Raw genomic sequence first — 13777 nt, 5'->3', positions numbered from 1 at the left:
CATGGAGCAGATGCTACTCTGACCTCAGGAATGTGCTCCCTGCCAGCTCTTTTCCTCTTTTTGCTGGGCAATATTCATGTGAGACAGAGAGGAGATCCTTTTCCTTGTCCTGTGTTATGCACAGAGATCCCTGAAGCAGAGAAGAGTTGGAGACACTGCACAGGGCATCTGCACAGCTTTCCAGCACCATGCAGGGGGAAAAAGGAACCCCAGCTTCTGGAGTGAGGTGGAAATTCAGTGACAGGAAAAGCAGAGGGAGCAGCTGCTGCCCCCAGAAAAATCCTCCTCCGAATTCTTTCTTTTTCCTTGTTGGGTGTGCATCAAGAGCTTCTCCTCTAAGCCAGCAAGTATAAAAATCCCTTTCCTTGTTCATGCTCCATCTCATTAACTGGAGCCATCTGCCTGATCTGGATCTCAGTGTGAAACAAAAGCAAGGGTGACTCCAGTGGAAGTGGGCTGGGAGTGAAATGGCAAAGTGTTCACAGACTTGTCAGGAATCCCTCACCCTCCACCACTGAAAGAAAAGGAAAGAAGAGTTTATATATTGCTTTTCTCACCTTTCTCTATCTGGACCACACCTTCAAGCCTGAATGAATGAAATCTGTATCCATAAACACCTCAAAAGTCAGGTAAAAAAATCTACCCAGAAAAAAAAAACTTACACCCAAAAAATACAAAAATTGAGTTGCTAACTGACGAACAGAAATGGAGATTTGAATTTATCATGAAGAAAACAAAACAACACTCTAAAGTAAAAAAACAAAAAGTGGCTGGAAGATGCTGGGGAGCTGCCTGCTGCAGAGGAGAAGGAAAAAGTCATAAAGGAGTTCATGAGGCTGAGTATTTTGTGCTCCCAGTGACACATCTGGCTCAGCATCCGAGCTGCAGGCAGGCTGATATACCCATTGTCACAGATACCACATCTTAGAGTGCTGCATTTGAAGGAAAACAAATATGCCAGTTTCAGTAAATACAAGTTATTATTGAAAAAAATGTTGAATTGAAACTTTAGAGACAGAATGGACCATTCATTACCAGTATTAGAGTCACACTTGGACAAGCAGCTGCTCTGTGAGTAGAAGATTTAAAAGTGAACTCAATACTTTAAAGAAGTTTTTGGGCTTTTTTTCCCCCCCCACTTACAGAACAGAATTCAGCACTGAAAGTAACTGGTTAATCAAAACCATGCTCAGTTTGGTGTTTCTGCCAATCCCATGAAGAAGTGACAGAACACTTGATGTGTCAAGCACTATCAAGCCACATCATGAAGCACTGATTAATGTGAAGCACTGATTTAATTTTTTTTCTACTAGAGCCAAACAATAATAACAAGAATTGTCTCACACATCACAATTACTCTGAACAAAATTTCAGTGCTGTGTTTTCAACTGCTTCATAAAACACCCTCCCCCGCCTTCCCTCCTTCTGAACAGGTCAGCATTTACAAAAACCAAGATTCCTAATTAGAAGGAAGCTGGCTTATCACACCAGCTTCAAAATGTGCCTGAAGCAACACACAACACTGAATTCCAAAGCTTCCCCCATTCCTTTCCTTCCCCTGAAGTCTTTATCACCAGTTTTCATGGACCAACTCCACTGAACAGCAAAGACATAAGGAAGTACATCCAAACCATTTTATACTCATTTCCAGTGGTAACTGCTTGATATTCTTGTGCAATTTTCCCTGTCCAGTTTTTCAGGAAAGGGTCACAACACATGAACTGAGCTAGAAAGGATCAGTGATGTGATAAATAATTATTAAAACACAAAAGAGAGAGCAGATTTAACTAAGTGACCATCTGAGCAACAGCTTAACAGAACTCAAACAATTCCTACCTGGCAGTGAAACTAATGCAAAAAAAGAGCTTTAATGAAAAAGCAGAGGAATTTAAGCAGTGGGTTGTCAGGTTTTATTTTCTTTCCTGAGAGGCAATTTTGTCATTCCTGGACATTTCACTTCACCAATTTAGAATGCAAGGCCCACTGCTGCTTCCCCCACTTTACTTATTTCTGAATCAAGACAAGATGCTCAGTGTAACTCCACCAAATTCAAGCAGCCTGCACAGCTCTGAAACAGCTCTCCTTGTAAAAATCACCACTCTGACACTGCAACAATAATCAAACATATTCAAGTCTCCAATCCTCTTCCTATTTCCTTAGATTTTCCTGCTTATACTGTGTTAGCACTCAAAATAAAAACAGCATGAACACATATAGAGCTTATTAATCTTTAATACTGCATTAAAAATAGCAGTGTCAGACTTATTTAACCTCAAAAGCCACCTAAAAGTTTAGCTATATTGATTTCTTCAAAAAAGATATGAACATCTGAGTGCCTTTCATTCAGCTGAAGAAAACTCTCTTTAATTAAATTCTCTTCAATATATTATTTGAATTTTTAAAAAAATACTGTAATTTTTATCTGTTTTCTGATCTAGTTTTAGGAATGCTGTGATTTGTGTCCTGCTCTCATGCACAAGTGTTGCACAGCTCCAGAACTGCTCACTGAGGCAGCACAGAGGATGAAAACTTGTGTGGATGGACAATCATGCAATCTCTCAAGGCATAAGATATATTTAGAAAATAATTGTTTTGCAAAATGCAGTCTGGACACTACTGACTCCAGATCATTTTCTACAGAAAAAACAAACTTGGCTTTATGTTTTAGTTTCTACTGAAGCCCCCTTTTCTCTCAGCTGTAGTTTTGCCAGCAGCCTCACTTCTGCCTCCTTCCCATTCCCCAACATAGTGGAAAAGAAATTTTATAACTTCCCATCCCTTTTTTTCCTCATGAATGTGTGCATACATGCCACACACTCCTCAGCTTTCCTTTCAGCACATCCAGATTTCCCTCCTTCCACTCAAAATGTACCTTGGCTAGCAGAAGAAATCTAAAAATACATGTGCAGCCCCTCCTCTTGGCAGGATTTTCAGCGCATTTTACCTCTGCAGAGCAGTTCCAGCAGGAATTGTCACAGTTCAGACTTTACCTCCACACATATTTGAAATCTCCATCATTTCATCTGCTCTCTTTCCCTCTCTCCCACCAAACAGTTCCTTGCTTTTTCTCCTGAGCTTTTCAGAATTCAAACACAACCAGTAAAAATTCAAACCAGAATAAAATGGACTGGACAAGGGAAGTAAGGAATCAGCTGCATCAGACATGAAAAGCTGTGTGAAAAGCACAAGGTAAAAATCCCATAGAGATATTTCCATGTCTGCCCACCTGGATTCACCTGCATTTGCAATCTCAAACTCCTGGAAACTGTATGGAAAACTTGGCTTTCCTATCTTTGCCATACTGATCTGAAATTCTTCATTTCAGAACACAAATGCTCTCACTGTTAACAGTTTTTTAAAGAACATTGAATTTGTGTTGCATTGTTTGTACTCTATCTGTATTTGCATCTAAAATCTCCATCCATTCATTTGACTCACCAAACAAAACTTAATAACCAGGAAAAATGGCCAAAAGCTGCTATCCCTGGACTCAAGCATGAAATAAATATAAGTAGACTGCTTAGAAAAAAAAGTCTCAACAATAATAATAATGGTTCTTTTGATTTGTTTTTACACCACTGAAAACCCTTTAAAGCAATGTTCAGAAGGTTCCACTATGCTCCAGTGTGACACAATTTAATCAGGAAAGGGAACCAAAGCTGGGGGCAACTCAGCAGCTGAAATTTTATGAGAAGTCTCCATTTCTTTTAGTGTCTTAGTCAGGTTTTAAATGTTGGTTGCTTACAAAATGCAGAGTGCCAACACCCACAGCAGAAATATTAGTTTTATATTACAGATGAATAGGCAGTATTAGCAATCCACCATCAAACCAGTAATTTTTTTTTCCTGTTCCCCACGAGGGAAATTTGCTAGGACCAACCTTAGGAAGCAGAATTAAGCCTGGCTTGCAAAACACCCACATGACAGCAAAATAAGACAGAATTCTGACCTTCTGAAGTCCTCCATTCTCCTCCACCAAAGGAGGCAGAGCACTGGTGCTGTTGGTGGATGGTGGCTCGACATTGTAGTCACGAAAGCAGCAGAATAAGGTGCTAAAGATACTTCGACTCCTCTGCTTCTTCAAGCTGATATTACATTGGGACACTGGGGAAAAAAAACAGCACAAAAGTAAATTCATGTGGTACAGACCTGGTTTTCTACATTAAAACTGAATTGGAGATGTTGGGTCTTTATACCCTGAAATCTTTATTAAGTCTTAAGGTTACTGAGATTTTCCAGCATATTGAGACCTCTTCTTTTTTAACACTTTTTTTCCCTTGCCAGATCTGTACAGTGACATCCTGGAACTCTGAATAATCACACTGAGACACCACAGAGTTCTCCCAGTAACATCCAAGGTGGGCACTGCAGTGACACAAAATAAATTGCTGCTAAAATTTGTCTCTGGACCGAGGAAGCAAAGAGCTCTAAAAACCAGAGAGGCACTAAATGCCCACTGCAGTGTTTCTACACAACTACATAACCCAGAGTGGAACATTCAGAAGTCCTGCAAGAGTCAGAAAAAGCTCTGAGATATTTCTGAGTTTCTTCTGTTACTGTTTGACAGCACTGCTGGAGGACAGAAGACACAACACAGAGGCTGCAGAACAAGAGTGGTACCACAGAAACAGGAGCCCTGGCCTTGACTTTCAACTTACTTATTGGTTTACCAGGATAAAAATAACCCTGAAGTGGGAAAAAAATTACATCCAGCTGAATGAAAGCAAGTATAGCACTTTTAAAGAATGAAAATTGTGGTTAAAAGCAATAGTTTAAAGAAAAGAAATGCACGTAAGACATCTAGGGATCCACCTAAGAAAAAAACTCCTGAACACATGTTAAAATGAAAAAGAATAAAATAAGAGTTGGAGAAAAGCTTTAGAATGTTTTAAGTAACACTTGATTTGTTTACCAACTATTTTAATGATCTATTATCATACCTGTAGATAATGTTTATTTAGAACTTTTTCTTTCCTGCTTTGGGTAGGAAATCAAACCTTTCCCATCCCAAAGTTAGAGGGTAAGTGAAATTCTTGGTAAGTCCCACCATTTCCGTATTTGCCAAAATACTCTTCCACTTTAAGGCAGGGAGCAGTGCCCAGTTTCAATTATTAACTGCAATTAAGAGCCAAGTGTACCAATATCAAAATCTAAATAGGTTCTATAGACTTTCACCAATTTATAAAGTGCTCCAATAACAGGATAAAGTCAGAACTGTGCAGAGATTTGTGTGCTTAAGGAAGTGTTTCATTACTTTAAAAGACATCTGCAAACTGAAAGCAATCCAGCACCACTTGTCAATACTCCAGTTAAACAAAAAACACACGAGGAACTCCAGCCACCAGTGCTACAACTTACAGTAAAAGATTAATTCTCAAAATGTCATATTCTGTTTGCAACAACACAGTTTTAGAAATCCCCAAAGGATACCTGGGCAGCTGGGAAGGACATTTTCAAAGCACTCAGGAAAAATGGTATTGCAAGCAGAAGCAAGTGAGTTGCAATATAATCCTGGCAATGAGAACTCCTTTCCGACATTAAAAATTGAAATATGCTGAAATTAGAACGGGAGGAACAATGCTGTGTGTCCTGCTGCCTACAGCTACTGCCACAGAAACCTTGCTAATAATTTCTGGTTTGTTTTCATCCTCTGTTTAAAAATATGAGGGCAAATTATCTCATTTGAATGCAGGTATCAATTACAGCAGGGTGCTTAAATTCTAACTCACAGCCTCAGCTGCACAACAGATCAATGGGAAAATCAAAACCACTCCAGAACTAATCCTTGCATGGTCTCTACTCATTATAGAAAGAGACAGTAAATTGTCTAAATAAACATCCAGAAATCTCTAGACAAAAAATACTGATTGGTCCAAACCTAAGAACACTTGGATCCAATCATACATTTGAAATCTGGCCACTCCCTTTCACTTGCTGAAACATTTTACTAGGAGAAATAATCCTTCATGCTGGTTTTTAGTCCTGACAATTCTGCCACTCATAACACAGTGCTCTTTCAAACAGATCCTTCCACTGATTTAGATGTTATTTTAAAGGGATTTTCTTCAATAAGCTATTATGGAGGCTTTACAGTGACTTCATAAATGATCATTTTGGATGCAGTAAGGAACAGAGGTTTTCAGGTGGCTTTATGTGCTGTGCTACATTAAAATATAAGTACTGCATGCACAGAAAATGTTTGCACCCACATCTCATCTTTAGTAAGTCTGACAGTGCTGTGCATCATGGAAAATAGTTCCTCCTTCCTTAGTTACCCTGAGCCACCTGCAATCCGTGAGCTCCTTGCAGGATTTGCTTTCCTTGAAGCAGTGACAGCACAAATATAACAACCATAAAGGCGCAAAGAAGCACTGATGTTGAATTACCAACACAAATTTAGACATTCTGGATGGCAGCATTTAAAGAGAAAAAACTGCTGAGGACAAAATGTGGCATTCCTTAAAAGCTCCACAGGTGAGACCAGGTGTTAACAACAGTGAAAGAGTAAACTGAGTTACCCAAACTGCAAGTCTGAGCAGCATCCAGCACATGGAAAAAAAAAAATTTAAAAAGGAAAAAAAAGATATTTTTTTTTCTTTCCCCTCTCCATCTGTTAGAAGTCACCATCTCAATTTCTGGAGGTGATTTCCTACACCCTCCCCAGACACACTGAACCATCCTCACCCCACCACACTGAATGCTGAGGACACTTGAGTGACATCTCACAGCTCAAACCCTGCACATGGAACATGTCAACACTGTGTCCCAAAAAAGCCCAGGCAGAACAGCCCCAGAACATGCAAATGTGTTATCTGTGAAAGCAGAGAGCAGCAGGTGTCTGCAGGAGGGGTGAAGAAAGGATCAGGGTGAGCTGCAGGGATGCTTTCTCCTCCCCAGGGTCACCCCAAGTGCAGTTCAGGGACCTGAACACACCAGATGAGTGTGTATAATAAATAATGTGTGTGTATAATAAATAATGTGTGTAACAATTTCCCCTTTCATGGCTTTGCCCCATCACTTTTAGAACCTACATCAACTTTTAGAGCCCAAAGTATCTTATGGCAGGAAAGTCCACAGCTTCAGAACTCTGAGCATCCTTGTTTCTTACCTTTCTGCAGTCTCTAATCTGTATTTTTGAACAGGAGTGGAAGCACACACAATATCCAGGATGAAAGGAAGAAATTCCACCATGAATTTATACACCCACACAATGCTTTGTTCTCTTGCTTTTCTAATAATTCCTAATATCTTACTTGAGGTTTACAAAAAATGAGCATTGGGCTAATGTGATTCTTCAGATCTGATTATAACACCAAGATCTCTTCATTAGAAGGGATTTCAAGCATCACTGCAAATCAAGAATTCTTTTATCTTCCCATACAGAAAATGTCACATGTATCTACATTTAATTCCATCTGCTATTTTAAAGGCCAGTCATTCAAAGTCATGCTGCCTTCCCACAACTTTTCACAGTTAAGTTTTAAACCTATATACAGATGCACATATAAACACACACACCTATTTACATGCACCAACAAATACACAACCTTTTCTCTCACTGATTTTGATAGCTTTATTTCCTTTTCCATATGGTTTAAGGCCATGCTGAAGAGCAGAGTGCACAGATCCCACATTGCTTCACCAGGGAAGTCTGTGAGAGCTTTCAGTGAAGCTCTTGGTCAAATTACCTCAATTTATAAAACATTATTTTTGCAACCAGGGCCAGAAGCAGGAGCACAGTTATTCCTGTTCTAGAAGGGAAGTAACTCTGGTGCAGACTGCCCCTAATTTAGGGTCTCACCTGTAATTTCCAAGTGTCATTTCTAAGGACAAGCCTCATTGCCCATGACCCACTGTTTTGAGGGTCTGTTAATCCCTGAATTTTCTGGAATTCAAAGACATTCCCAGAACTGTGCTTATGGAAATCTTCTGGTAAATCTTAATAAACTCACAGCACTGCTATGACTGGGGAGGGGCTCAAGGAAAGACAAAGCAAATTTTAAAACAAATTGCTGCAATCACATAAGCTTAAATGGGAGGTATGGAGCCATACAGGGTGGTGAGCAAGAGAACAGGGAGAAAAAGACTGTAACAAACCCCAAGTATAATAACTCAAATGCTACAACAGAAATTAATACAAGAGGTGCTAATAGAAGTCATTTACAGCATCTTCTCCCAGCTCCTTTGACACAAAGCATCCTCTGGAGGCAGAGGGGTTGTGCTGCTCTCCTATCAGGACATTTCCAGCAGCAGCACAACTTCCACAGCCAAGAAAAACATTTTCCTCTCAAGCACTGTCCTCTAAAGTTTAGTTGAGAGCTCTCCCCATCAGATTTTGCTGCAGTGGTGTGAAATTACAGAAGCAGATTCTTGTGCAGCCACAGAACCTCAAACCCCTTGGTGTTGCAGGAAGCCACCCTGGGATGCCTGCAGGGCTCCAAGCCCACCCCTCTGCAGCCAGGAGAGAGCTAATTACCACTCCATTTTTCCTAATTAAATGAATGCAATATCCAGTTCTCCCAAATAATATAAACTGGGTCATGAGGAGACTTCTCCACTTACAGATGAATTCGCTAAATGCAATAAAATGAACATCTGGGTATGCTGAGCTCTCACCATGAGTTTGTTTATAACACAGGATGGAAAAAGGCGAGTCAGAATTAAGTGATATTAAACAAAGCCTTTCTTCAAAGTAAGCAGTTTTAAAATCTATACAGGATTAGAAATGCCTAATTTCTCCAACTTCTTAAGAGACTCTATCTGATCTTCTCAGAAAAATGGAATTTTATATCCCACATGCCTCAAGATAGAAACAGTTAAGTAGAAAATCATCAGCTTGCTGACACAGCTCCTCTTTTTGTGATGTGACCACGACAGAAACAGTTTTACAACACTTGGTGCCAAATCTGCGTGTCATGCTCTCCTAACTTTGGTTTTAAAATGCCATTTGCAGTTTTATCATTGAAAGGTCTCATCTCCCATGTAAACTTTGCAGCAAACACAGCAATAAAAGCAGTCACATACCTGAAACAACCACCCACAACTGGTTTAACCCTCAAACATGTACAGCCTAAGCAAATTGCTCTGCCTAAATTCAGCATGCTATACCCCAGAATTACCTTAATTTCAACTAAACCTGGCAATCTTTCTCCCTCCCCAGCAGCACAATTAAGTAAAAGTAAGGTTTTAAGCTTTCCACTGAAATTATTACTAGTGAAATAAAAAATCTTCCCAAAACATTTTACTCTCCCTCTCTACCAACCTGTTTCCCATTAGTAGTTTGCTCTGGATGGAGCTGATTAAATAATTATGGGCAAGGAAAAAAGCTTGAATACATAAGGCAGGTGGGGACACGAGGGAAAAATAACTGAGTAACTTATTTTTATTTTTGAGATAATTTCTTTAGGTCAGTGCACTTGGATCTGAAAAAAAATGTCAACATGATTTAGGAGCTCTTAGGGAATTTTAGGAAAGACCTGCTTAGTAAATGATTCCATTATGTTTTGGAAAACAAGCTTATGAGCTGCACCTGTATGTTAGGATGAAATAGCACAACAACTGCTCTTGTTATAACTTATCCTTCTATCTACTTATTCTAACAGAATTTATCCAGTGAATAACAGAACACTACAATTTCACTTCCATACCTCCCAAAGTCCTCTAAAAACACAATTTCACATAGTACCTAGAACAAAATCATCAGGATGGATGTTAATTCATCCATCAATTCAGCTAAAGTTATATGAAGAATAAAGAACTCTACCTAACCAAATAAAGCTTTGGAAATGTTTCTGTTGCAACAGCTTAAAGCTTAAAAAAACCCCCTTACTTCACCCTACATAAATTATTTATTACAGTCCTCAAATCTGGGTAGCTTAAATATCTGCTGTTGGTTATTGGATGCTCATATTTTCAGGATCAAAGGTAGTGAAATTCTAAAGTCACTTTTAAAACACAAGACTGAGAATTCAGCACTGCTGTCTCTCTCTGTAAGGGCTGTGATGCTTCATGAAATGCAGCCAGTAAATGTTAAAAACACCAACTGCACACAGAAGCCTCTTAAATGACAAGGAGGGATAAGAAACCATGAAAAGGCTCAAAACAGCACAAGAACCTGATGGATCTCAAGGCAAATTCCAAAACCTTAATGCTGTTGCTGCACTTCAGCCTCCACACTGTGGTTTGGTTGGACACAAATACATCATGGTATAACCTTCATACATGTGTCAGCTTCTCATACAAGCCATGATTTAAACATCTTTTGCAGTATTCCACCAGTGAGGAGAGCTGCTACTAGGCAAGATCATGGAAAAATTAATTTATCTGTCAGAGCCCAACTGTGGCATTCACTCAGCCCTAAGACTGAAGGCAGATCCACATTTCAGAGTGAAGCTGAAAAGTTAAATACTGCTTTAAGAACCCAATTAACCTGATGAATCATCTTCTGAGCAAAATACCTTCAAGCTGAAATTAAACAGCACAAATTTTGGCTGCTTCTTCCCCTGCTCCTGTGCTTGACAAGCTGACAGGGCTACACTGAGACCACTTCCAATTCCAAGAAGCAGCACGTGCAGATCTGTATCTCCAAAGGGCTGAAAAAAAGTAGGGCTCCTGTAATCCAGGAAGGAACTAATTAACAAGCAGCACTTTCATTCTTGTGCCTGTGCACTGAAACAGCCACTGGGACAGGAGATGGGTGAGAATACAAAGGAGAAGTTAGGAGATGCTCACCTCCAGTACATCAAGAGCCAGGGAGCTCTGTACCTTTGCAATAAACACCTGGGCAGCTCTTAAAGAGGAGCTGAATTTGCCCATCCAGCCTGGGCTGTGCTCTCCTGGGATCAACCAGGATGGATGTGCCCCCATCTTCAAGGGTTACCTGTGCACATTTCCTTTTCACACACTGAAACTCAGCACACTAAAAAAGGTGCTGCAAGGATATACAGCATTTTTTAATCCTCACATGCACAGTTCACAATAAAATCTTTTCCTAGTATTTGCTTTTTTTTTATTTTTGAGAAGAGTGATAGGTTCACAGGTTCCAGAGCAGCCTGTAAACACATATGCTCAAAATATATATCTGCTTAAAAAATAAGTAAATTAATAAATAAAATAAATAAGTAGCCATGTCCTACAATCACCCTTCCATCAGCTGATAGTCTGAAACATGTAACAGGACCAGAACCACTTAAGAAAAGAAAAATTAAAAGAAATAACACACTCATCTGACACTACACCACTCTCATTTCACACCACACTCAAGGCCAGGTTTGCAGCACTGGAATTCAGTGCTAGCTAGCAAAAGGGATTCAACTCCAAGCTTTTTGCCTTGAAATCCTTCACTCCTGGAGGGAAGCTCATGCAGTGCAAAAGCAATACTTCAAACCAGTTTAGGAGCAAAATAAAACACAGCAAATAATGGGAAAGCAGCAGCAGTGCCACAGGAGTGCCATGGTTTGTAGCTGGGTGGAAAACCAAGCTGAGTGAAGAATGCAAGCAATGCTATGGAGATGTATTATGATACAAAATAAACACAACTTTCTGCAGGGCCATTATGGAGCCATCTCCCTGTCCCTGTAGCACTTCAGTGTTTTGTCTCAGCCCAGCAAATTTATAAATACCACAGAGCAACAAATACATTTACAGCACAGGCACAGCGTGACAGCTCGCTTTAGAAATTATATTTTGGTGAAAAACGCAGCATTTGGGGCTGTGCAGCGTTTCTGTGCTGTTTGAGCAAGGCTGGAGCTGCTGGGGCTGGAGCTGCTGGGGCTGGATATTTTCCCAGCACTGAGGTTTGGAGCAGCAGTTGAACAGGAAATACTGCGCAGTCTGTGCATGCATCGCATTCCTGTCCCGCCCCGAGCAGCCGCCAACAAACAAACCTTTCTTCTAGTAAAAGAAAGAGAAAAAAAAAAATACACTGCACAAAGTTCACCAGCAGATGTGGCCTGTGAATCCAACCCAGCCTTTTCTGCTGATAAAAAGAATCTGATGTATTTGCAATGTTGGTGTAACGTCACGGTTTGGTGAAGCTGGATCAGCAAAGACCTGGCGGTTTAAAGCTGCAAAATCTGCAGGGCTGCTGCACCCAAGGTTTGCCAAATAAATTATAATGCTTACAATAAATTACAAGCTTACAAGAAAAAGGATTGTTTTATTTCCATTTTGCTAGCACTTAAGTTGGTTTTCCACCACACAGCAACCAGATCAGATCAACTCAAATTTCGAATTGCACAAAATTAAAAAAAAAACCAAACCAAAAAAACAACAACAAAAAAAAACCAACAAAAAAACCTCAAAAAAACAAAAAAAAATCTGGAAAATATTTAATAATTATTTTTGGGACCAGGGGCAGCACATGGGGTGAAAGTGGCCGGATTTTGGTGTTTGTCAGTCAGGGCTGATCCCCTCTGGCACGGGGAGAGGATGGAACGGGAGGTGAATGTAAACAAGCACGTGTTTATAGAGCAGAAATATGTACAGCATCCGCTCTGCCCCAGCCTCTCTGACGTGGGACACGGTGGGAAAGGCACTGAGGAACAATTTGCTCCATCCCCAGCAGCTCAAAGCCAGGGGAAAAGCAGGAACAGGCGAGCAAAGGGAGGCACTTGGAGCTGTCACACAGCCCAGGCAGTGACTGCTGCCCCACGCATTCATCTAAACACAGCTGGCATAACAGTAATTATAATATCAGTTTTGAAAGTCTAGGAATCAATGCTGATTGGACAAGAAAGAGGGATAAACAAGCCAAAGAAATGCCCTTTGGTAGAGTGTTTTCTTGTTGGACAGGGTATGGACAGAAGGACGGACACTCACACAGCCTCTGCAGCACACACACATCCTCCTGAAGAATTTTTGTCATTAAATTAGTGTGAATTACTGAAGAGCTGTAAAAACCTCTTTTTCTGTGTACTACACAGTCACCCACCCTGCCACACAGCTTTTACCCAACCATTGATTTTCCAAGACAAAGAGAGATCCAAACCCAAAGAATATTCCTGGATATGGCACTTATGATCAGCTTGTTTCCTTATCAAATTTAATAAACTGATCTTTATAAGGCTTTTAATAGGGTTTTCTTTCCCCCCAGCAAAGTCAGAGTCTGGGGTTGTGAAGTTAGGCAGAGCTTCCTCTTGCCTCCCACCACACACAGGTTGACTCAAATTTAAGTGACAGTTCTTTTTCTTGACTTGGAAAGTGTAAGACAAGTGGTTCACCAAACACAAAGGTAGAAGAAATTCCTCTACTTTTTTCCCCCCCAAAATACCACTACACCCCCAACCAAAGCCTTATCAAAACCTTGCTGATCTGAGGAGAATGAGCTTAATTTAATTTTCCTAAATATAGCCCCAAAGATGTTCCCATAGAGACAGCAACATTCTCTATGGTACTTTTTGCAGCAAATACTTGAGCAAGACATCAAATCCAAAGCATTAGTCTATTTTTGCAAGCTTTCTCCTCTCTTTCCTAGGAACAGCTCTTCTCTAACAAATTCATCTTGCAAAAATATGTTAAAGGGTGCTCCTCTGGAAAGAAAAGTTTTGTTTCTCCATTCTGCCTTATGAATTTTTCATTCCCTCCCTGGGGATATATTTGGGACAGGCTACAAGTGTAATTCCTGCCAGGGAAATTCACTCATCCAAAGTTTGCTCCCCAAAAGATACATCCCTAATAGCAAAAAAAATCAAACTGGGCCATCTTTTCTGCAGTTCCTTTGACTTCTCTTTCTAAATCCCATTTATTTCTCCCAACCCACTGGTATTTTGTGGATATT

The 13777-nt window shown here is 40.1% G+C and overlaps 1 protein-coding gene across 6 annotated transcripts in view; it reads right to left on the bottom strand.

Moving 5' to 3' along the window:
* CTDSPL (CTD small phosphatase like) overlaps window positions 1-13777 on the bottom strand; it is a 78160-nt gene that overhangs the window by 30648 nt on the left and 33735 nt on the right. For all 6 annotated transcript variants that reach the window (XM_042779080.1, XM_042779081.1, XM_033052962.2 and 3 more), the window contains exon 2: window positions 3950-4104. In XM_042779080.1, coding sequence (XP_042635014.1) covers window positions 3950-4104 — 155 coding nt within the window. The remainder of the gene's footprint in view (window positions 1-3949; window positions 4105-13777) is intronic.

Source organism: Catharus ustulatus, chromosome 1, assembly GCF_009819885.2.
Source record: "Catharus ustulatus isolate bCatUst1 chromosome 1, bCatUst1.pri.v2, whole genome shotgun sequence".
Taxonomy (NCBI): Eukaryota; Metazoa; Chordata; class Aves; order Passeriformes; family Turdidae; genus Catharus; species Catharus ustulatus.
Note: the sequence above shows the minus strand (reverse complement) of the source record. Positions and strands in the feature narration are given on the sequence as shown.